At 41.5% G+C, this 24,147-nt stretch overlaps 3 protein-coding genes and 1 non-coding gene across 6 annotated transcripts; 2 read left to right on the top strand and 2 right to left on the bottom strand.

Moving 5' to 3' along the window:
* Positions 1-31: 31 nt before the first annotated feature.
* Positions 32-5,561, bottom strand: LOC139421349 (polymerase delta-interacting protein 3-like). 2 transcript variants are annotated; one of them, XM_071172133.1, is made up of 10 exons: positions 5,445-5,561; positions 4,578-4,684; positions 3,753-4,165; positions 3,363-3,425; positions 3,129-3,203; positions 2,706-2,933; positions 1,705-1,782; positions 1,432-1,561; positions 1,226-1,292; positions 32-1,047 (listed from the first exon to the last, which is right to left on the bottom strand). In XM_071172133.1, the coding sequence occupies exons 1-10, from the start codon at positions 5,510-5,512 to the stop codon at positions 840-842; spliced, it is 1,437 nt and encodes a 478-aa protein (XP_071028234.1). In that variant the 5' UTR covers positions 5,513-5,561; the 3' UTR covers positions 32-839. The 2 variants fall into 2 exon arrangements, with proteins under 2 accessions (XP_071028234.1, XP_071028235.1); XM_071172134.1 differs by having other exon boundaries at positions 3,363-3,422; positions 5,445-5,530.
* Positions 5,562-6,233: 672 nt separating this feature from the next.
* On the top strand, positions 6,234-6,388 carry LOC139423269 (U12 minor spliceosomal RNA). The gene has a single exon (XR_011635821.1). It is a non-coding gene; the product is annotated as a U12 minor spliceosomal RNA (small nuclear RNA).
* Positions 6,389-10,152: 3,764 nt separating this feature from the next.
* On the top strand, positions 10,153-18,709 carry LOC139421346 (protein FAM234B-like). 2 transcript variants are annotated; one of them, XM_071172130.1, is made up of 13 exons: positions 10,153-10,391; positions 11,471-12,010; positions 12,417-12,539; positions 12,795-13,046; positions 13,203-13,318; positions 13,506-13,665; positions 13,767-13,905; positions 13,984-14,184; positions 14,619-14,700; positions 14,797-14,961; positions 15,771-15,891; positions 15,998-16,227; positions 16,346-18,709. In XM_071172130.1, the coding sequence occupies exons 1-12, from the start codon at positions 10,355-10,357 to the stop codon at positions 16,225-16,227; spliced, it is 2,166 nt and encodes a 721-aa protein (XP_071028231.1). In that variant the 5' UTR covers positions 10,153-10,354; the 3' UTR covers positions 16,346-18,709. The 2 variants fall into 2 exon arrangements, with proteins under 2 accessions (XP_071028231.1, XP_071028232.1); XM_071172131.1 differs by having other exon boundaries at positions 14,797-14,965; positions 15,775-15,891; positions 16,346-16,559.
* Positions 17,658-21,691, bottom strand: LOC139421348 (NADH dehydrogenase [ubiquinone] 1 alpha subcomplex subunit 6-like). The gene is made up of 3 exons (XM_071172132.1): positions 21,530-21,691; positions 20,027-20,142; positions 17,658-19,760 (listed from the first exon to the last, which is right to left on the bottom strand). The coding sequence occupies exons 1-3, from the start codon at positions 21,666-21,668 to the stop codon at positions 19,629-19,631; spliced, it is 387 nt and encodes a 128-aa protein (XP_071028233.1). The 5' UTR covers positions 21,669-21,691; the 3' UTR covers positions 17,658-19,628.
* Between the last annotated feature and the right edge of the window lie 2,456 nt (positions 21,692-24,147).

Raw genomic sequence — 24,147 nt, 5'->3', positions numbered from 1 at the left:
ATTTATATACACACACAAATATGAACACATCTTTATAAAGCAACATATTTATTGGGAGTAATTAACTTGTACATAGATCTGACCTCACTACCATATCTTCATGACTGACATAAAAGGCAGCTGTAAAAAGCAATTTACAGACAATTTGAACATAAGTTGAGCAAATTAGCATGACTTCTCTAAGCTGCACAAAAAGCAATAAAAAGTAAAATAACAGCCACAAATAAGCATAGAACCTGAATGCCACAAAAAGGAGAACAGCAAACCAAATACCACAACGAAATACGAGCATGTGTACAAGTCATTCTGAAATCAAAATTAATATTATGTCCAGTACAAGAACCACTGCTGCCTGTAGTTCACAGTACAAGTATCTTCATGAGTTTGTGCATCAGGTCATAGTGAGACCATTGGTTGGTTGGGGGGGGGGGGGGAAGACTCCAACCAGCACAAAACATCTCATGATTCCAAGAGGGGTGTTCAATGTGAACTATTTGAACAGTTGTAAAAGTGAACCATGTGATACAAAAAATACCCACAACTGTCCAGTTTATCCCCCCACCAAGTTTGATTAAAACAATAAATGAACAAATCAGACTGCCTCACATTGGTCCGTTATGAGACATGCATCTATCTATGTAGTATGCCACGGCTACAAATGTTTTTCTTTCCTAAAAATCTGGACGACGGCATCAGTGTGTTAATTTTAGATGTTACAACCTGCCAATGATCTGTCAAAGTTATACAAATACAGTATCATGCTATTTGATCATGTCAGTAGATGTCTCTGTCAAACAGGAGGGTGGATGTATTATTTGTTGTGTGGATGTACTAGAAAGTTATATCTTAATGCGGAAGGCTGTGCACTGTGAACCAGGAGACTCTGTGGTAGAGGGGGTCTGGACAGTAGATTTGAACAGGGCCTTGAGGATGGTCTGGGGATCCACCTCAGGTGTGGGCTGAGAGGAGGCTGGACGACCCCCGGGGCGAGACAAAGAGAGGGGCAGGCCTTCTTTCCTTCCACTGCCTGGAGTGTCACTGAGCCTCCTGTGAGAGAAAATGAGGTCCATGTAAGATTTTATGTGATGCTGAAAGACAAGGTGCATTGCAATTGGAAAGGAAGTAATCATGCACATTGTGGACTACAATTTAATACTGGAAAGTTTGATTTGCATGCAATGCAACCAAGGGGGCAGTGAGAAATATGAATATGACAGAGACTTACAAAAGAATGGGCTGGTCTGAAGTGATGACATTCCCCTGTATGTGAAGATTGCACTTCATTGGCTGGCCTTGGGAAGAGAATAAAGAAAGTAAAACCAATGCCTTTTCAGATAACTATTCATCATCACCTGCCTCATTACCAGAGGATGGTGCCCCAAAAAATCAATCAACCTTGAAATAAATGTTGCCCTTGCTGAAGGCCCTTACCATCCAGACAGCGGTTGTTGTATTTCCTATAGGCGCTCACAGCGTCCTCCTTCCTCACAAACACCACTTCAGCAATCCCCACCTTCACCAGCCTCGCTCGCTTCAAGGCACCGCACACACAGAACAGCTCCTGTGGACCGTCACAAGAACACAGGAAAAAGGTCAGTTGAATGTGATAAATGAGTCATGGCTGCATCGTAAGCAGGTCTGCAATTTACACACACAGCTAGAGAATCTAAAACAGCAGAGAACTGAACAGCATTAGGCACTTACCACTATGTCCTCTTCAGTGACACGGGGGTGCAGATTATTCACTGTTATCTTAGTCCCCTCCAGAGGACTGAAGGTAGGCTGAAGGGGTGCACCAAAACACTTTACAATCAAATACATATACAGCTCACACCAACACAACAAGCCATTACGTTCAACCTACTTCTTTCTCGTTGACGATAGATGAATACTGATCCAGAGGATTGCTATGCTGCCAACTAGTGATGATAAAGGCCCAGTGCAGTCCAAAATGTGACTTTCCTGTGGTTTATATACATTTCCAAACTATTCCAACTAAGTTGGAATAATACTGTGAAAATTATAAAGCCTTTTTAGTGTAGGAGCCGTTTGAAAAGACTACTTGAAATTTCAGCCTGTTGAGGTGGGATGGAGTTTTGGCCTGCCTGGTGACCTCACTTTGCGGTATATTAGTCAATAGACAAAGAGTTCCAAACCCCTCTGCCAATAACAGCTAGTTTTCAGTTTTCCCCTCCTCACTCAGACCACTCCCAGACAGTCCTAGCAAAATTGTACTGTTTGGAACTAATTTTACCGCTTGTTAAGAGCAGGGGTGGGCAAATCCAGTCCTCGGTGTCACACCTTTTCTCCATCCGTAACAAACAACTGATTAATCAAACTGCATTCTAAACTGAAGATCATGATTAGGTGATTATTGGAGTCAGGTGTGTTAGCTAGGGCAAAACTGTGACACCAACCAGGACCCCGAGGAATGGAATTGCCCACTGCTGGGTTAGAGAGATACTTCTGACAAGGAGGCCATTTATCTACTTCCCCAGAGTCAGATGAACTTGTGGATACCATTTGGATGTCTCTGTCCAGTATGAAGTTAGAGGTAGTTTTGCGAGCCAATGATAACTAGCATTAGCACAATAACTGGAAGTCTATTGGTATCTGCTAGCATCCCTACCAACACATTCCTATAGAGATGACCTCATGTAATCCAGTGCTCAAGTAGCTGGGTGAATGGACATGTGGATACTGACCTGTGGGGGTGGAGGAGGCTGGGAGCTGGTCTCCGCTGTGGGCCCTGCCTGCCTGAGGGTCCTGGAGATGGGCTGTAAGGCGAGAGCAGAGGAGCGGGAGGCCCCTACACTAGGGTTGGGCCTTGTGGGTGCCACAGGCACTGGGGGACGAGGAGCGGTGTACGCATCGTTTTTGACTACTTTAGTGATGGGGGCTGACATAGTGAAAGGGCAGCCCAGGGTGCCAGGCTGTTGGAGAAAGAGAGGAAGCATTGAAACTTTTCAATTAATGAATGGAAAGTTTTGAGAGTGAGACACCAATACAGCCAGTGTGGCAGTATTAAAGGGATATTTGAGTTACATTGAATAATAAAGAATTACAGATAATTTAGGGTAAAGCAACAGAAAGAGAAAAGTTAAGAAAATCTAGCATAGTCCTCGCACCCGTGACTGTAGCATATGGTTGCCAGTAGTGGTCTTCATCTGTTTGCTAGGGATGTCATCATCACCTGAGAAAGACTGAGCGAGAGATGGTAAGTTACTCACTCACATTTGCATTGCAGTGGCGCATGACCAGGAGAAATCAACCAAATTCAGTTGATATACTCTAAAGCAAATTTGAATCAATTCTGCCATCTAACCTTCTGATTTGTATCTTTTCAAAAAAAGTCCCCTTACCTGGGAACCCCTGCTTGGCATGTTCATATGGATCCCACTTGACATCCCTACCGGCCTTTGCTGCTAAAAAAAAGTTAAATAAAATCATTATTCATAAGGTAAATTAATATATTTGACTCTAAAAGCATGCTACCAATAACTAAATAGAAAATAAGCCGAGTTGAATTTTAAACTAATTTCCAATTAACTTTAGCTATCAACTATGTTTGGAGTGAGGCTATGCTTTACCACTATAAACTATGCAATAATTTGCATTTTCTCTTATCCGTGCACATCTTGAGTGACAAGTGGGCCAATTCTGTCTAGTAGCTAAGCCTGGATAATATTAGAGAAGATCCTGGACCTGTGGTTACTGTCCCTTTGGAGCCAACTGTCAGCCTGATCACTTACCTGGATGGTTTTGGTGATCTTCATGGGTGCCGCCATTCCTTGGCCTTGTGGAGCTCCAATGCTCCTCTTGAGGCTCAGCCTATCACGGGCATCCATCATCCTCTTAGGTGCACCCCCCAGCTGTGGTGTAACCCCAGCTCTAATGTTCATTCCTTGTAGGTTGGGGGTAAACTGCCTGGCATTTGCACTGGCAATGTCGTTGGTAGTGTGTATCTGTATCTGCTGCACATGTGTCTGTAGCTGTGCTGCTGGTATCTGCTGTAAACTCTGTGGGGTAACATTAAATGTATTCTGTCCTCCTTTCCTTGAGTTGATCATCTGTCGGGCATCCTGGACCCCACCTGCTCCTCCACGGATTCGAAAGCGGGCATCTTTCTGGCCAAGTTTCTCTCTGGCATCCTTCCCTTGAAAAGCTGGAGGAAACGAGAGCAGAACATGAGTGAGCAGAAGGCAAGAACCAATTCCAATGTCTGATCTGCCCCAGCTAACACACCTTAAGAATGCTTAACAGAACGTAATGTAGTCCAACAGCAAAATGTGTAGTTTGAAACAGATGATTTTGTAATGGGGCTTAGGTAAGAGACATCCAGATCAGGCATATACATAGATGTCTTGAGTCTCAATAACCATTTTTCAACAGGGAAACAGGCAGGTCCTCACAAAGAATACCTGCTTCAACTCTGGCAAAATTTATTATTTCACCCATTACCTTGAGCATTGCTCCAAAAGCGGTTCAGAATTAAATAATTGTTTGAGTTCCAACAAAGTAATTCCGTTGAATATTTGATACTACTGAAAAATTATCCAGGTCTGGTTTTTGGTTACCGGTTCCCCCTCCTCCACCAAGTCTCTGTCTGACATCCGTCATCCCAATTTTCTGTCGAGCATCAAAGGTCCTCCCGACCCCTCCTGCACCCCTGCCGTACATAGGCCTGAAAGACAAGAGGTCGACATTGGTAGTCAACTAGTTGTAGCCTAATCCTACATGATCTAATATCCACATTTAGCGCGTATAAGACCAGCTATATTATTTGATTTTTCCCTACATTCAGTATGGCTCTCTAGGTATACTCAAAGCGAAATACAAAATCAAATAGTATAACGTTAGCTGTTCTGATATGCGCTCCTTGTGTTTTCCAAAATGTGAATATTAGATCATGGAGGACTAGGCTACAACTAGTTGACTACATATGGCTCTAGGTAGAAGTTCTACAAGACTGCCTCGCGCTCTGTACCATATATATAGGTATACTAACTAGCTAACTATACGTTTTCGCGTGTGTAACCATTGTTAGTTTATAGGTAACTAACTACCTAACGTACATTCCAGCGACCTGTTAACCTTATTAGGTTCTTTTTTGGTCGATAGCTAACTTACCGACATCAAATGCTTATAAAAACATTATTTGTTTTACCTTGTTAGCTAACTAGTTAAACGGAGCCCTGACAAATAGCTAGCTGTGCGTATTTGGCTCGTTGATATTAGGGAAATCAGTGTCTGCAGTGAAACGATATAGTAGCTACATGATTGTAGCTAATCCAACGGCGAGTACAGGCCTTGAACAGGACCGCTGAGGAATTGAAATAGCCTAGGCTTCCTGGAAAATGATTTTTTTCATTACGTTGAATGATACAACTCAAGGCATACCGTTCATAAATTGCATTCAAACTCATAAATTGCTAAATTAATACATTTTAACTGTTTCTTTGTTGTTGAAACCGCGTCGACGTATCACTTCGTCCAAAGAAATATCTTCCATCTTCTTTGACTCAAGCGCGTGAATGATCGTAACTGGACGGAGAAAAACGAGAAGAGACTATGGAAGGCAAGTTGGATCAAAAATGGCGAACTCAATAAAATATTTATTCTAGAGCTCCTTGAAAAACTACATTGTTGATATATTTAAATTGTATACACACACACACATACATACATATATTGTTTGAAATACCAATACAGATCTGTTTAACTCTTACATTTGTTTAGCAATATCTAAAAACCAGAGTGTATTATTTTAAGAGAAATTCATATTTTTTTTGTTTTAAAGGCCTATTAGGTTATGTGAAGTGTCAATGATCACACCAATGCCATTTGTCATCAATTAACAAAAGATTATACTTGTAACATAAAACAAACAAATACAAATCAATTACACAGCCTTAGAGACCTCTGGTATCGATTGCTCTTCACGAAGTAAAAAAAAAAAATGCGGGGGTAAATGAAACGTTTTATCTTTCCCATCAACCTTTGCGCTCACAATCACTTGAAACCAGTGTAAATAAGTAAAATCTCGAAGAAAAGCTATATTTTACCTGATTAAATGGAGGAAGGAAAATGTACAATTATGTACCACATAATGCGCTCAGAAAATAACATGCAGCTGTAGGTTTATACTTTTGAAGTGAACGCCAATGGTAAACACCATGAGTGTAATAGTCTGCATATAGAGGTAAGCAAATGCCCTCGACCATCGATTGGTTATGCCTTAAACTGATGAGTAAGGAAAATAACGACGCGGGGTGACGCCCGTGTCCTCGCCTAGATTTGCGAGATCAATTTTTGAACGGGTACAGGTCCGCCTGTTTAGGTGACTCGCCTACTTTGTGAGATGCCTTGCGGGACATGGATCTGCCCCGACCTCTCATGTAAAATATAAACCCCTTTCGGGATACTACTGATACAAGGTGACACAGAACCAGAATGGAATTATATTTTCCATGATTGTTAAGTACTAAAAATATAACTAAAAACTAAAAATAGAACATCTATAATAGTACTTACTGCACCTCTTCTACAAAACCTTTTTCAACATAAAGAACATCTCTGCCTTCTATTTCTCTAACCACGTTCCATCAGCAAATTTATGCGGATAATGTCATACTGTATTAAAAAAAAAATTTGACCGAGTAGGCACATTTGCTATTGAACAAAATAGTTTTTGTGACAATTCTCGGTAGTTGAAAATGCGACGAAAACACATTGAACTGTACTGGAAACAGGACGTTTCGGTACAATTATATAAATGCAGACAGGTAATGTGTTCCTCTCTACATGGTAGGATCCTTTAAAAAAAATGTTTAATGAATGATGGGTAACATGGTTGTGGAAATATTCGCAAATATTGATCTAGTATAGTAACCATCATATCAAACTAAACTTGGGAGTCACACGAAGATGACGTGATGGGTGCCCCTCCCACTACGATTTGAGAAACCATGCAGTTTATTAGGCTACAGATTAAATAATTTATGATGAATTTCACAGGGTGGTGAAAGTGCGCGGTGATTATTGATGCTCCTTTCCAAGAAATATTAAAATACGTCATCACGCCCAGATTTTTATCAGCAACAAGTCCGTTTCTTGGAAACACCACTGGTGGGAAAATGCGCATATTTTCTTTATACGGATACTTAAATATTCACATTAAAATCTGTTGTCGATGGAAACCTACTAGTTATTGACCATAAATTGTTTCCGGAATTTCCACCAAAACCCGAGTGCATTTAACTTTGTGCCACGAGGTGGCAGTATTGTATAAATATAAAAAGAAAATGGTAGGCCACACAAAAAGGTAGAAACACTGTAAAACCAAAATGTCTCTATACAGTTATAGAAGCATACAGAGCTGTGTGTGTGTGTGTGTGTGTGTGTGTGTGTGTCAGTGACGGTGTCAAGGACATGATATAGAAGATTTTTAACTGATCATTATTTGTCATATAATTTCCTTCCTGACCATGTGTGAGCATGACTAAGTATGATGCCTTGTATTTGTGTCCCATATCTGTGTTTTCTCAATCCATCCTACTGTCACTACCAGACCTACCACAGTGGCAAAACACCTTCCCATGCAGAGCTGGACACAGGCAAAATCAGATGAATCAATGTGAAAGGTCTCTCATGTGGTGAAATATAATTTCAACCACAAAATTGTATTTTGTAGCCTCCTTTCCAGTCCGTAATGAAACAGGGTTCCATTAATGCACCATGAAAGTCAGTAAAACTGTTAATTATGTTTGTTTGTCAGTCATTTCATGGAGGGGTAATAACCAGAGGCGGTATAGATTCTAACCATCTCTGGTACTAATAACCACTAAAGAGCAGTAGAGATGCGTGAGTAAAATCACTGGGAAAGCCAAGCCAGAAAAAACGACAACATACACCAGTTGAAAAAAGTATGTGGACACCTGCTTGTCGAACATATCATTCTAAAATCATGGGCATTAATGTGGAGTTGGTCCCCTTTGGCATAGCGGTCTAAGGCACTGCATCTCGGTATTTAAGGCGTCACTATAGACACCCTGGTTTGATTCCAGGCTGTATCACAACCGGCCGTGATTGGGAGTCCCATAGGGTGGGGCACAATTGGCCCAGCGTTGTCCAGGTTTGGCCGGTGTAGGCAGTCATTGTAAATAAGAATTTGTTCTTAACTGACTTGCCTAATTAAATAAAGGTTAAATAAAAAAAATAACAGCCCACTGTTCAGAGAAGGCTTTCCACTAGATAATAGAACATTGCTGTGGGGACTTGCTTCCTTTCAGCCACTAGAGCATTAGGCCTGGCTCTCAGTCAACATTACAATTCATCCCAAAGGTGTTCGATGGTATTCAGGTCAGGGCTCTGTGCAGGCAAGTCAAGTTCTTCCACACCAATCTCAACAAACCATCTGTATGGACCTCACTTTGTGCAAAGGGGCATAGTCATGCTGAAACAGGAAAATACCATCACAAAACTGTTACCATAAAGTTGGAAGCACAGAATCGTCTACATACCATTGTATGCTGTAGTGTTAAGATTTCCCTCCACTGGAACTAAGGGACTAGCCCGAACCATGAAAACAGCCCCAGACCATTATTCCTCGTCCTCCAAACTTTACAGTTGGCACTATGCTTTGAGGCAGGTAGCGTTCTCCTGGCATCCGCCAAATCCAGATTTGTCCATCAGACTGCCAGATGGTGAAGTGTGATTCATCACTCCAGAGAATGCTTTTCCACTGCTCCAGAGTCCAATGGCGGCGAGCTTTACACCACTCCAGTTGCTCGGCCACGGAAAACCCATTTCATGAAACTCCTGGATTACAGTTCTTGTGCTGATGTTGCTTCCAGTGGCAGTTTGGAACTTGGTAGTGAGTGTTGCAACCGAGGACAGACCATTTTACACGCTACACACTTCAGCACTAAGCAGTTTTATGAGCTTGTGTTGCCTACCACTTTGCGGCTGAGCCGCTGTTGCTCCTAGACGTTTCCACTTCACAATAACAGCACTTACAGTTGACCGGGGCAGCTCTAGCAGGGCAGAAATGTCACAAATCGACTTGTTGGAAACAGGCATCCTATGACGGTGCCACATTGAAAGTCACTGAGCTCTTAAGTAAGGCCACCACTGCCAATGTTTGTCTATGGAGATTGCATGGTGGTGTGCTTGATTTTATACACCTGTCAGCAATGGGTGTGGCTGAAATAGCCAATTCCAATCATTTGAAGGGGTGTCCACATACCTTTGTATATATAGTGTATGCGTTGTGATAATTGCGTTGTTTGTTCTTTAACTTGTAAGTTCATATGCATTGTGCTGGGATGTATGGCTAAGGCAGAGCCAATAAGAAGACACAGTGGCAGAATAAATTCAACCACTCCTTTGTTTCATCACAAAACCGGAGAGTAATCTCTGTCCTGTAAAAGTCCACAAAGCATATTGCATGTAGCAATCAGTTTCATGACCTACAGCATGGCGAAGAAAGTAATGTTTCCGACATTTTCGGACAACTAAACAACTATTGATTTAGTAACACAGAGAGTTACTGCAAGTCGCAATGAAAACAGGAGCTGCCTCCACTATTTCAGCACCATTTCAACTTCGACATTTCAACACCATCAAATCACCTATGCTTAGTCTAATACAGGGACAACTAAAATATAGCAAAAACAATTTAGTCCAATCAATGTAAGTTAAATATGATGTGGCTGTCCATGGTTCTGATTTGTCTGTGTGTTTGTGCGTTCATGCAAGAAGAAAAAAACATGTTGACTCACCTACACTGGCTTCCCTTGACACCTTTTTGGAGTTTATCTCAGCGCTGATTGGCTATTATTTTATTAGATTTTTTTTTATCAAGGGAGACAAAATGCTCGCTCGCTGGCTTCCCTTGCATTCAATACTACGGGCGGTAGACATGTCATACCCTTTATGACCAGACCGCATGAGATAGGTGGCCTACACATACAGATAAAGAGGGGCGCTGTTTTGCTCTCTCGGATACTTTCTCCGGTGAGATACGTTCAGCCTCTTACGCATTGAAAGAAAATTATGAAAACACAGAGACGGAAAATACATAAATTTCTTTATTAGTACATTTTTATGGGGGAAGCCTGGCTTCCCTTGGCATCAATGAACACACCCAACTGCTAAATAGCATCTACTGATTTAGCCTCTTCCTCTCTGCGACTGTGTTTGATAATTAAAAACGTTGTATCCCAGAATGCACTCGCTACAGTCCCGAAACGTCCACACAGTGTGGCACACACACACACACACACAACAGTTCTTTGGCGCCTCCGTCGGATGAGAGGATAAATTCTGTAGCACAGCGCCGTTACAATTTGCAATGGCTGCAGCTTTGTCCCGTGCCCTCAAATTGCCTGGTAAGAGACGCGTTGCAATTATTTGTGAAATAGATATGATTTATTAGGTGAAAAGGAGGTTGTGTAGTCTTTGTACCAGTCGTGTCTCATTGTTGTTTTGGTGTCATTCTGTTAGCTCATGTGAGCTAGCTAGAACAGCCAGCCAGCTAGCCACAGTAATGTTGATTGCAATAACACAAAATAATGTTTTTATCTGTTTAATGACACTCCAGAATTGAGAGGTGAAAATCGACACTTAATTTTCAATGTTTGATATTTCGTTTCTTTTCAAGCTTTAATAGAAAAACATTGCATCATTCACAATCCTGTGCCGCACTAGCTAGCTACTGTACAGTACAGTAAGGTGCCACATCGAAGTCGCTTGATTGCTCAGTGCTCACTGTCATAATACTGGTATAACATATTTTGCTACTTGCTTAAATCTCGTGTTCAACAAATAACTACATATAAGGCCATGTAATTGGGGTCCTTCATTTAACTTGGCAATTATTGTCATGCCAAACAATGAGCAATAGAGTCGGCAAGGGTACAACAGATCTGGGACCAGGGTAGGACATAATTCATTTGGTGTTAAAATAAACAATATTTGAGTAACTTCCCGGGCCTTTTGGGATGCCTATCGTTCTATCAGGCACCACCATGCTCTATCAGATCATTCTAGTTTTCACCTGGGCTTTGTTTCCAGAACAGATCTGTAGACCCCTGTCCTGCAGTCAAATGACCAAATCGAGCTCTAGTGGCCTCAAGGGTGGAATGTTATTAATATTTGTCAGAATATCATAATTAATAAACATTATCCAGTGTTTCTATGTCATATGGTTTTGTTATATTTCAGTCTTCTGTGATGTATATAAAGTGTAATATTGGGATGCAAACTCAAAATGTAACACATTTCAACTCTATATCTGACACGGTACAGGTGTCTTCATTTTTTTAAGCCCATAACCATGTGTGTGAAGTGTATACTTTTGTTTCAACGTAAATTTGTTTAAGACTACCAAGAAACTACTCTGTAACCCTGATTTAGCCCCCTGCAGTAAAAGGTTAACCGTGTGTCTTTGTGTGTATGTCCCTCACAGGGAAGAAGGGCTCGGAGCTTGGAGAGTATGACCCCCTCACTCAGGCCGACAGTGAGGACGAGAGCGAGGAGGACGACCTGGTCCTCAACTATCCTCGCAATGGCCTGGGGAGGGGCAACTGCATGGGTACAGGTACCTCAGAGCTGAGAGGGAGCAGAACAGGGAGGCTCGTAGGGGATGAAGATGAGGCAGAGGAGGACGATGATGAGTGGAGAGAACGGCTCCCGGGAAAAAAGAGGCAGGAGAGAGAGGAGAAGGGCATGCAGTACTGGAGCCAGAGGGAGACAAACAGGGATGAGGGAGTAGAGGATGGAGGGGGGCTTGGGGCCTCTGGTGGCCCTGGATTGGGTGTCAGTGCCAGTGCTGACCCGGACGGGAATAAGGCTAAGGTGAGGGGAGCCATCCGGGCAGCGTTTTTCCTGGTGCCTCTGGTCTGTGCCATGCTGGTGGTGCTGCTGTGTGCCTTTCTGGTGCCTTGTCAGCATGGGGAACTGGACAAACGGCCACAGTGGGAGAAAGAGCTGGGTGATCATGTGGGAGGTGAGTGAGGAGTCTAATGTATAAACAATACACATGAAACAGACTACAGTTTACCCATATGTTGCTGGTTGCTGATACCAATACACCTCTCCCTCACAGCAGAGAAAGAGAAAACTACAGGTCAGGTCCAACTGGTCAGACTCTGAGTACACTAGTGCTTTAGATTAAGATAAGCACACAGTCAACATTACAATAAAGTCAACTGTATGAGAAAGCAGTTGAGAACACAAAACTCAGATTTAGCTGACTGTCTTTGTCAGGGGGTGGATATTACACAGTCTGGATTACTATGATTACACATTACCGTGATTATTATAATAGCATGTTAGCAAAGCAACCGCAGGTCTAGTTTAGTAAATAGTAGTTACAAACCGTTCCTGTCTGTAACAGTGGTTTTCTTCTTCAGGTGTTACCCCACCTCCTCTTGCACTGTGGGATGTTGACAATGACTCAGTTGAGGATGTGCTAATAGGAGTCACTCAAAAGAGCAACAATACCCATCTCTCCAGTTCTGCGGGGAACAACAAAGGTATCTATGGAAACAGCAAGGGACATTGTCATAGTAACGAAAAGGATATTTTCAACCCTCATTTTTAGGCGTTATTCTCTCTCAAGCTTACCTCCTCACTGTACACCATAAAAATCTACCAGTGATTATGTAATATTAATCTCCATATCTAATCCTGCTAGCCCCAGTAAACTGCTGAGAACACACAATTTGCCACACGTAATAAACCCCACCCACCTTTACCCCCTTATCTTTCTCCCTCTCTGTCTCTCCCAGAGTACAGTGTGGTGGCCCTATCTGCATTCAGTGGTGAGGTGCTTTGGAGGAGGGCCCTCAGGGAACCTGTGGAGTCCATCCAGTGTGGGCTGCAGTACGAAGCCCACCCATCACCACTGCCAGCAGGGGGCGCTGCCCTCAGAGCCCTCCCCAACAGCGCCATTCCCCTATCTGCCCAGAGAGACAGAGCTAGCGGCCCCGTGTGTCTGCTCATCGAGTCTGCACACCTCACTGCTGTCAACGGCACCACAGGTCAGACAACAACCACAGAAATGCATGGCTTTTAATGGTTCAGTTTCACAGCTACAAGCATGAACATTTTAGCAGTTGTGTAGATGTATTAATAATGTGTTGATGTTAATAGTTTTATGTTCATTAAGGAGTAACCTATTGTATTTTCCTCCTCAGGGAAGAAGCTGTGGTCGGTAGCACCAGGGGAGATCCAGTCCCAGGCAGTTTCTCTGCCAGATCTCCAAGGTGACTCTGTTCCTGACTTGCTGATTGCTACTTTACCTGCTGACCAGGTATGACAATCTCTGGCTTGGCACCTATACATATTTATTGCTGTAATAACACAATGTTACTATATAAATCATATTATTATTACAATATAGACCATACTCCCAAATCGTCAGAGTGACTGTGTTAACAACACTCATTTTCCAGTCAGTCTAGAATGCTCCCATCAAACTGTCTCAAACTTATTTTCAGGTGTCTGACCTCTCACTTCTCCTGCTGTCTGGGCTGACTGGAGCTATGCTTGGACATCCCGTGACCTTTAACCTCACGACCTTTAATGTCTCTGGAAAGCTGATTGGTCCCCTGTTTCATGAGACACAGCTGGGGGCATATTACATTCTATTTGGACTAGGTAAGGGATTCATTTTATATCAAGCACAGTGACTTTGAAAAAATATGTTTCTTATTTGAAATGACTAAATGTCTGATAATGTATGTGCTATATTATCTCAGGCACTGTAGAGGCTGTATCCCTGGGAGATATTTACACTCGGGCTACTGGAAAAACACCAATATCCCCTGGTCTGAGACTGAAGGAACCTGGCTGGGAGAAGCGTAGGAAAACCAACTCCTCCCTCATACACATCTCCAGGTAAGGCTAAGAAAGTGCTCGGTTACACAATTACAATAGAGTGCCTGTTTGAACAACTGTTTGACTTTCTCTGTCCAGTGGAACTGAGCAAGTGGAGTTCTTGGTCCCCCTAGTGGCTGGCTTGTGTAACAACCACAACAGCCTGGACTCCATCTCCAACCTCAACTCCAGCCGCAGTGACTGGGTGCTGGTGTGTGGCAAGCTCTCCAGCAAGCTCTCTGTGCTGAGAGAGAAGGACGCACACACCGAGTGGACTCTTACCTCCTCAGCCATACACAGGTAGGAAATATGGTCACCATGATAAATGGAGAAGTTTATCATTAGGGTGTATATGACTAAGCATAAAAGGGATAGCTTCAAGTTTTGTCACGTGCACAAGTGCAGTGAAGTGCATTTCTTGCAAGCTCTTTTCCCAACAATACAGATATCAATATCTAAAACTATAAAGTATAAATACCCTATAATAGTGGTTTTCAAACCTCTCCTCGGGGACCCTCCAGAAGTTTCACAATTTAGTTGTAGCCCTGAACTAGCTCAAGTACTTGACCGTATCAAGGGCTTGGTAATTAGCTGACAAGTTGAATGGGGTGTGCTAGCTCTAGAATAGTTCAAATATATGGAACGACTGGGGATCCCCGAAAGAGAGGTTTGAAAACCCCTGCCCTATAAAGTTATAGAGCTAAAATAACCTGAATCATTTATCATTGTCTCAGTCGTCCAGCACCAGGCCAATTCAACGATGATGGAATCCCAGATCTCCTCATCCAGAAGTCTGGGGCCCCTAGAATGAGAAAAGTATAATCTCTTCTACAAACACACCTATAGCTATTATACTTCTCAGACTGTTGTACATATTTACAAAGATGACCATCCATCTCTCTGTAATCTCAGGTTCAGGTGGTTGATGGAGCCAGTGGGCGTAGTCTGTGGGAGACAGAGTTTATTTGTCCACGCCTTGACCTGGAAGGTACCTCAATCATGACATCTGGTCAATCAGCTTTCCTTTTCTGGGCCGGTGACCCTGTCAGACCACCAAAGAACCTCACCAAGACAACTGTGAGTCCCTTGTTGAATCCTGACAAGGAGCAGAAATTTTCTACGAGAGAACGTGTTATGTTTGTTCATCCTTCAGTAGTATAGGCACAAGGGTTGGAGTCAATTCCAATTTAATTTGAAATTGCCATTAAATATTTGAATTCACTCATGAAGTGGAGAATTTATGTTGAATTCAATTCAAATTTCAACAATCGTCAAGTTATGGAAATGAAATTAGACTGTTTGAACTATTTGAATTGGAATTTAATATTTGTACATTTTCCAGTTAATGGAATTAATGCAGTTAGTATTGAAAAATGTACTGCAGGATTTGTTTAAAATCATTTAAAGTTGTATTTCAATATTTCCAGTATAGCTAAGCTGTATGATCAGCCTGAAAGCCTGAGGGAATTTAATTTCGGAATGTAATTTGTGGAATTGTTAGCGATAATATTCAATTGGGAATTCAATTCTTGGAATTTACCTAGCATTGGAATTGAAAGGAATTGAATTATCTCTGAATTCTAAGACTGACCGTAGTCATTTAGCAGACACTTTGGATAATTGACAAACATTTAATTTTAATTGAATTAATTTGAATTTACAGGAAGAGAGAATTGAATTAGTGGAATTAACCAGAACCCTGCTGCCAGGATGTTAACAATAGTCAATGTTCAGGTTGGCAGTCGGAAGATAGAAAATCCCTTTTGGTGTCTCCCGTAATTTGTGGAATTAACCCCAACCCGATAGGTAAAGGATTACATATTTGTGCCTATCGTACTATGAGGTTCAGTAGTTGAAATCTATTTTAAGTCTTGCTCTGTTAACAGGTAGCACCAGGGGCGGTTCAAGCCATGCCAGTCATCCGAAAGCTCTTCATGTTACATCCTGCATATCCCACAATCCTCCTGGAGCTCGCCAGCACCACAGACACCATTCTTACTGCTGCAGGTGATGCATGATGTGCTGTATTTATTATTTTATAATTGTGCATATGATTATGGCTGTTGTTAGTAGCACTGCTGATCAACTGTTTCTCCCCTTTTCTCTGTCTTAGTGAGTTACCAGGAGCCGCAGAAGGATGCCTCCTACATTACCGTGTCCTCCCGGCCTACCTCTGGCCTGGGGCCTGGGTCTCGGGTGGTGAAGAGCATGAGCCTCAGGGCAGCAATCACTGCTGGACAGATTGTGAGGCTGGGAGAGAGCAGCATCGCAGGGGTACCAGTCAGACCTGGAGTATTTGAGATAAACAAGTTCTTCAGGCGTCTCACCTTCAAAAACCATTAGGTAAAAAGGGGAGGGAACATAGCTAAGTATGTCCAGAATATGCTTTATATGACATGATGTTTGTGGTGTCTGTATAGTTTCGGGTTGACGAAACACACCATTTTGTTTTCCTGTGTAGAGAGGAGTTATCATTTGCTGGTTCTACATGATCAGAGGGAAACCACTGGCGGGACCAAACCTGTGGAAACACCAAGTGAAGGAGATTTATCTCAAGCTGTTTACATTTCCACTTTTGTCCAAAGTACGATTTTAATTACTATTATTACTCATCACACTTGCTGAAAAATATGTATTTTGCTGTATTTGTATTATATGTGTATATATTATGAGTTGACTTATTTATTTATGACTAGTCCTTTTTATTGAATATTGAATTTAATATATCAATGACTATTTACCTTGTTTGGGGTGAATGGAAATCAAAATATGTAAGTAAGTACATAGAAGAAACTTCTGGAGATCAAGCACAATGATTTGAATGGTAGGTGTGTAGGTAGGTGTAAGTTGTCCATTGCCCAATTGGCACCTCACTCGTTTAGTATATTTTTAATCTACAGAATGAGAGGCAATTACCCAGTTAATTCCTCCAAATACATTAATTCCCCTCTCATATCCACTTTTTCAATTAGGCAATTGAGGTCTGTGTTCAAGCAGAATTACCCAGTTATGTAAAGGGGGTCTGTACATATTCTGGCTGTAGGGTAGAGTGGGGTATGTTGAGCCATTTTTTACATTCAGCATCACTACATCAAGGGAAATACAGTATCTGTTCCAACATTGATATCTACATATATTTCAGGATGTTGTGTATCCCTGAAAATAATCAGAATTCATGTAAACATTTAAGTTTTGAAAACAGCTCATTCAAAAGAAGTGGTTTCTTGGCACAACTTACAACTTACTAATGCACAGGGACAGGGTAGGTTGAGCTACCTTGGGTTAAGTGGGTGCTGGTAGGTCAAAGTTTAATTCATGGAATGGGGGTGTGGTATATTGTATATCTGAAATGTATGTCTACATTCAGATATAGATCACTATATTCAATATTATTAACCGTTCCATTTCTTGACCAGTTGTCAGGGACAGGGATGTTGTTTCAATGTGCCAATTCAAAGGCAAGTTCTCTGCATGAGGCTACAAAGCCCATGAATGCAAAAAATACTAATACTAATGGTGTACTAAGCCCATGAAACTGGTCTGCAAGATTCTTGATAGGTTTAGCATGCTCAGACTGTCATCGGTGAAGACCTCGTGTGCCTCTGCTACTTGGTCACATGATTAATGTTGTATGGTTTCTTAGAAACAAGGGGTGGCTAAACTAACCTTAAGGCTCAACTTACCCCACTCTCCACAACAGTATTTACTGATATGCTACTTACTGAAAGGTTTACATTTCTTTAATCAATAACTATTGTAGTGATGATACATTATTGCTGAGTGCCATGTATGGTAACTGCATTTTATTGCTATTGGTACTTGTAAAATATTGCTGACATACTGGAAAACATTTACAGATTACATGAAGAAATAAATATACTGCTGCAATTCTTAGTGTTTTGTACTACAGCTGTACTATGGATTCAGCTCCGTTTGCAATAAATTATCATAAAAACACTTAATTAATCATGAGAAATATTAGAGTAAAAGGAGGGCGCAGGCTCAGGGGCGGTGCTTGGGTGCATCCAAAATAATCTCTTTCTGTATTGCTGCGAGCGTCAAAGGCTTGGAAGATTGCCTCGGGCTTGGTTCGTCAGGCCAGACTGTTGGTGTTGAAAAACAGTCATGGACCAACATTTTCTGGGTTTTATGCTAATGCATTCTGAAAGGCACTCATTACCGAACAGTTGTGTACTCAGCACCTGGTGGTATTTTGCCAGAACCCAAGAAGGTGAGTGATGTCTGTTGAAAATATGAGCAGGTCATTTATGAAATGAGAGGCGGAGGGAGGAATTTAGTAAAGGTGCCTGAAAGGTATTTGTAATTAACGTTATATCTTATAACTTAATAGGAATGTTTAATTGCAGGTAAGATCTCGGTGAGCCTATACCTCTCCATTTCACTGGAAGTGTTATAAATACATGCCTGTTTAAATGTGTAAAGCATGCATCATGTAAATTATTTATGACATTAATTTTTTATTTTATCCTGATTGTCATTGTCTATAAAATCACACAGCATTGCAGGCTAACATAGATATGTTTTTGTGATGGAATTGTTGACAATTGTCCAGACTTCATTTGGCCTTTTCCGGATTGCTGTGGTTGTGATCCCCTTCCTGTATGTCGGAACTCTGATCAGCAATAACTTTGCTGTGCTGCTGGAAGAGCATGACATCTTCATCCCTGAGGATGATGACGATGATGACTGAAGGGTCTGTATGCTCCAACATATGACCTGGGTATGTTGTATGTATAATGATCAATAAAATCAACTTCAGACGATCTCTTAACATTTAAGCAATAAATATGACATTTGACATCACGGAAGATGAGGCCTATTACTGTGTTCTCCCTCAACAAAGCGTAATGTGTCGCCTCTCAGACAATGGGAAGACGTGTGACAGCTGAAAAGACTTGAGGATCTCAAACTCAACAAAGCCTTTCTGGTGCTTCTCTCCCCATCCATTGTGATGTGTGCCTGCCTGGATACAGAGCTGTTTTAGAGAAGTGATGGGACTAATTCCTCCCTAGTTATAATACATGCACAGATAAGTCTTACGAAATAAAATAGATCAGTGTGCAGAAGGAAACCCTTGGATCAGTTGCTTTTGATTTAGCCAGTGATATCTTCTACATTGATGGAAATATTTGTTCTGTTTTCAATCATTCTGGGGATATTGATTTATTTGGGAAGGCCTTAATCAGGTGACAGGCCTGCATAGGTGTCCCTATTTATCTGGTTTCTGATATAGGTTATCAAGAACCCTTGGTGCTTTTTATTCCAACCTGTTGCATTTGTTTTTGATGAACTGATCTAATAAAGTTGACCTATATGTAATGTCCGTCAGTGGCATGTCATTCATGACTATTTAAACTATTCAGAGGCTTATTGAATTGGAGTGGGTACAGGGTAAACACAGGGTCCATGACAACCATACTGATATTCCTTGGTCTCAGCATCCATCTTCTGAACTTAGTGATGATAAGGGCTAGTTTGCACAAACACTTCTGTATCACATGAAAGTACCTCTACTGTGGCAAAGCAGAGGAATAGCTATGCAGTGCAAGGAGAGCCTTCCAACTTCAAGTGGGAAGTAACTGTCCCATGACTGTTTTCACAAAATGAAAACATTTGTACAATGAGGACTTAACAAGATTGGGTATCATGTGTATATTTACAGTTCAATACGGGGAAGCCTCTGTTACACTGGACAAAACAGGGTGGAAAGTACAGGGAGCAGTTCAATTGTCATGTCCAACATAAAATCTGGACAGAAAGTCTGCAGGGCGTGGTACCTCCGTCTCATGGAAATAGCGCATAATGTGGGTCTTCTGCTTCCAGACATTGATGGTCTCCTGCAGCTCCATCTTACCCTATTGTAAACAAAAGTATGCAAAGGAAACATCACTCACTACACTTGATACGTGACCATTGAGCTTTGTAAATATTCTTGTCAAAGTTGTTTTCTTTGAACGATTTGGATGTGTCACATGTAAAATGATGTAGAGCATGACAGCCCAGTTATCTAGACAGTTTGTATCTCGGTCTAGCAGTATAACACTAACCCACCGTGCCACTAAGAAACTAGGCTAACTGCATGAGAGAACATTGACTGCTTGGGGGAGCCGAGTAGACTAACCTTAATGACAAGCATGTCAATCACACGAGGGTCATTGACGTGCTTGTTCCTGTCAAACATCTCCCTCACTTTGTCTGTTCCCTGGCGAGCTGTGATGTCCAGCTGAAAGGTAGTCACTGTGGGACAAAACATAAGACAAGATGTCGTCCTATAAAATTCCCACAACAAGCTCAAAGAAATATGTACATTAATGCATTTACTTATCACACTCCCTACTTATCAAATTGCTAATCATGTGGCCTATCTGCAAATGTAGGAACATGCTGTCTTACACCAGCGCATCCCAAACATGCTCAATGGGTGATGTGTCTGGTGAGTATGTAGGCCATGGAAAAACTGGGACATTTTCAGCTTCCAGGAATTATGTACAGATCCTTGCGACATGGGGCAGTGCATTATCATGCAGAATCATGAGGTGATGGCAGTGGATGAATGGCACGACAGTGGGCCATGGGATCTCATCAAGGTCCATTCAAATTGCCATGGATAAAATGCATGTGTTCAGTGTCCATAGCTTATGCCTGCCCACACCATAACCCCACCAAGAGGCACTCTGTTCACATTGGTGACATCAGCAAACTGCTCTCCCACACGTCTGCCATCTGCCCGGTACAGTTAAAACTGGGATTGATCAGTGAAGAGCACACTTCTCCAGCATGCCAGTGGCCATCAAAGGTGAGCATTTGCCCACTGAAGTCGGTTACAACGCCAAACTCAAGACCCTGGTGAGGGCGACAAGCACACAGATGAGCTTCCCTGAGACAGTTTCTGATAGAATTTCTGCACAAACTTCAGTTGTTCAAACCCAGTTTCCTCAGCTGTCCGGGTGGTTGGTCTCAGATCCTGCAGTTGAAGAAGCCCGGATGTGGAGGTCCTGGGCTGGTGTGGTTACACGTGGTCTGTGGTTGAGGCCGGTTGGACGTACAGCCAAATTCTCTAAAATAATATTTAAGGGGGCTTATGGTAGAGAAATAAACATTAAACTCTGACAACAGCTCTGTAGTCAGCATGCCAATTGCACACTCCCTCAAAATTTGAGACATCTGTGGCATTTTGTGACAAAACTGCACATTTTACAGTGGCCTTTTACTGTCCCCAACACAAGGTGAACCTGAGTAATGATCATGCTGTTTAATCACCTTCTTGACCTGGCAGGTGGATGGATTATCTTGGCAATGGAGAAATGCTCACTAACAGGGATGTAAACAAATGTGTGGAACATTTCTGGGATCTTTTATTTCAGTTCATGAAACATGGGACCAACACTTTACATGTTGCAATTTATATTTTTGTTCAGTGGACACATCGCGTTAGCTAAGTGTGGCCATAGATTTAAAGTATATGTTAGCTCACTTAAATCGACAAGATATGTAGCCAATGAGCTAAATAAATATGAAGCTAGAGTGCCTTACAGCTAGTTAACGTTAGCTAGCTGTCTTAGCACGACCTTGACGCTGGGATCCAGCTCGTGTGGATCTAATACAAAGGGAGAGCTGGTTTTACCTGTGTTTGGAACCTCTCTGTACCAGGCACGATACAGTTCGCGAACTCGGCGCTTGGCTTCATCCAGATCCCTGCTGAAAATCGGTTTGACAACTTTAGCAGCAACAGAGGCTGTCCGGGTCGCCGCACTGGACGCCATGTTTGTTTCTTTTATTTTCTTCTCTGGTTAATGTCGTTAATACTTCTGATTTGAAACACGTATTAGTGCTGCCACCTGGTGTAGATGGGGACATGTATCTGCTTCATGTGGGCTCACTATCTCAACCCCATCGAACACATTTGGGATGAATTGGAACACCGACTACGAGTCAGGACTAACCACCCAACATCAGTGCCCGACCTTACTACTGCCATTTGACGAGCCCTAACTGGGACTAGTGTACATCAGCTGAGTATGGATGATTCACACGGCTGTATTAACATGCATTTTATTGCTTGTAAAAGGATGGTACTTTACAAAGATATCGCATGCCCTACATTAAATATGAAAAACATTGTCAAAAGACAGTCTACTTTATCATCTCTAAAAATACAAGATAAAAAAACATTGGCTCATTGACGCAACACTACACATTTTTGTGGCACAATCAATCATGCCTACACAATGTTGGGAGGTTGGGAAAGGATCGCAACATGAATCTTCTTAGCCTCATCAAAAAAAAAAATCAAGAATCCTTGCGAGACGACAACATTTCATCGAAGTTCTACAAGCAATTATCCAGTCACAGAAGGCACTATATAAAACAAAAAGCAAATTCAGATGACTTGTATCTATCTACACACTGGAGGAATGAGTGCGATTTCCAATTTGGCTTCCCAGGATTTTACAGTTCCAACCCACTTTCTCTGTATCAATCCCAAATGTAAATTGTTATTGTTCACAATAGAGACCCACATTGTAAAATGATATTACACTGAATAAAGCGACAAATAGGTTTGCGAAGTAAAATGCGTACAATGACAATCACCGAGAGCAATCATTGTTCACGTACAACATTAAGGTCGTTCCACCTCAAAAAGCACAAAAAGGATTGAAACGCCACCGTCTCAAATTGTTTCTGTAGTTAGTCAGAGATACGATTAGCATTCCAGAAACATTTAGTTGAAATATAATTTAATCTCATGATTTTATTGATTGCGCCCAAATTGGAATTAACTTCTTCCTACCAGTGAGTAAGACCCCCAAAATGCCAATACTACCCCAACAAACAGTATAGTTTCAGTTATGTTCAACAAGTTCCTTGAATATTCCAACAAGTGGCAGCTTTCTGAAAGGGCTATCCCTATGGTGCAATTCTCATATGAACACTTTTTCTACATGTCCTAAACTTTGATGGAGAAATGGGCTAGGGACTAAAATGTGACAACCCTAATAAAATACATTGCATGGCAGTCATGTTTTTCAATAAAATTATAATTATTAGGGAACAGCATTGCGATTAGTGACGTTTAGCATTAATTCCGACCCAATACCATTACAAAACAATACATTGTATGTTTGGGATTTATATCACTGAAGACCATAACATTGGAACCATTAGAACTGCTATAGAGTAAATGGTTGTCTTGTTCACCGGGAACGGTCAAACAGGAACTAATCCCGACCTTTTTTGAAGGGAATAAACCGCTTCAAAAAATGTGTCCGTTTCCTGGACACATTAGGCATAAAATGACAAACTGAATTGCTTTCATAGAGGACTGGCTTGAAATTTGGAGGATGACCGCACAATATATTTTCATAATGAGCCAAATCTATTGGTTTTGTTTACAAAGTTGCAAAGGAAATGTTGTGACCTGTTTAATAAACACAAGAGACCAGCAAAATATATAAGAGTGTGGCAGTATAGCAGGACCACGGCATCTAATGGTCAAAACCTAGTACTTTCAAACTACTTTATGGTAAATAACGCAAGTGACTTCAATTATTCATTTCTCTGAGCATGGAGAGAGAAAAATAAAAATAAAAATCACCAGATTCATAGGGAATACATTACATAGTATGGAGAAGTACCCCAAGCCGCAGCTTTATACTACTTGTTAAAAACAGACATAGGGTGTGGTGGGTTTTTGACAATGTTATGAGATTCCTCATGTCCCACTCATTAGTTGGATGTTTGGTCCCAATCGGATGTTGGATACTATATTGAATATTATCTGAATCGTATATATAAAAAAAATTGCCAATTTGGGTGCAATCACTTACCTTTCTCAGAGATCAAATTAAGTTTCAACAAAATGTTTCAGGAATGTCAATCTTACCCATTGCCAACTACAGAAACTATTTCAGAACAATCTGAGATGGTGGGTGTCATGGCTTGCTGAAATGGCATGGAATGACTCATTAGTGTGTACAAATCCATGCTCTGAAATGAAAATAGTTTGGTTTTTGGCGAGAATTATATCCTGCTTCCTTATTCAACTTTTGACAGTAGCCAACATGTTGACCAAACGTTTATATGTTGGCTACTGTCAACATGTAAATAGTAGGTCTACATGTAGGTAGGTATGCAGAGAAAGGTAATCCAGTGCTGTTTCAGGTCACAAATACATCACAGCAACAGTCTTTACACAAATAATCCAGTTTCTCAGACCAATATTTTCATTCACTCACTCTTGCA

This window comes from Oncorhynchus clarkii, chromosome 12 (assembly GCF_045791955.1).
Source record: "Oncorhynchus clarkii lewisi isolate Uvic-CL-2024 chromosome 12, UVic_Ocla_1.0, whole genome shotgun sequence".
Lineage (NCBI taxonomy): Eukaryota > Metazoa > Chordata > Actinopteri > Salmoniformes > Salmonidae > Oncorhynchus > Oncorhynchus clarkii.
The sequence above is the reverse complement of the archived record's forward strand: the minus strand, read 5'-3'. Positions and strand labels throughout refer to the sequence as shown.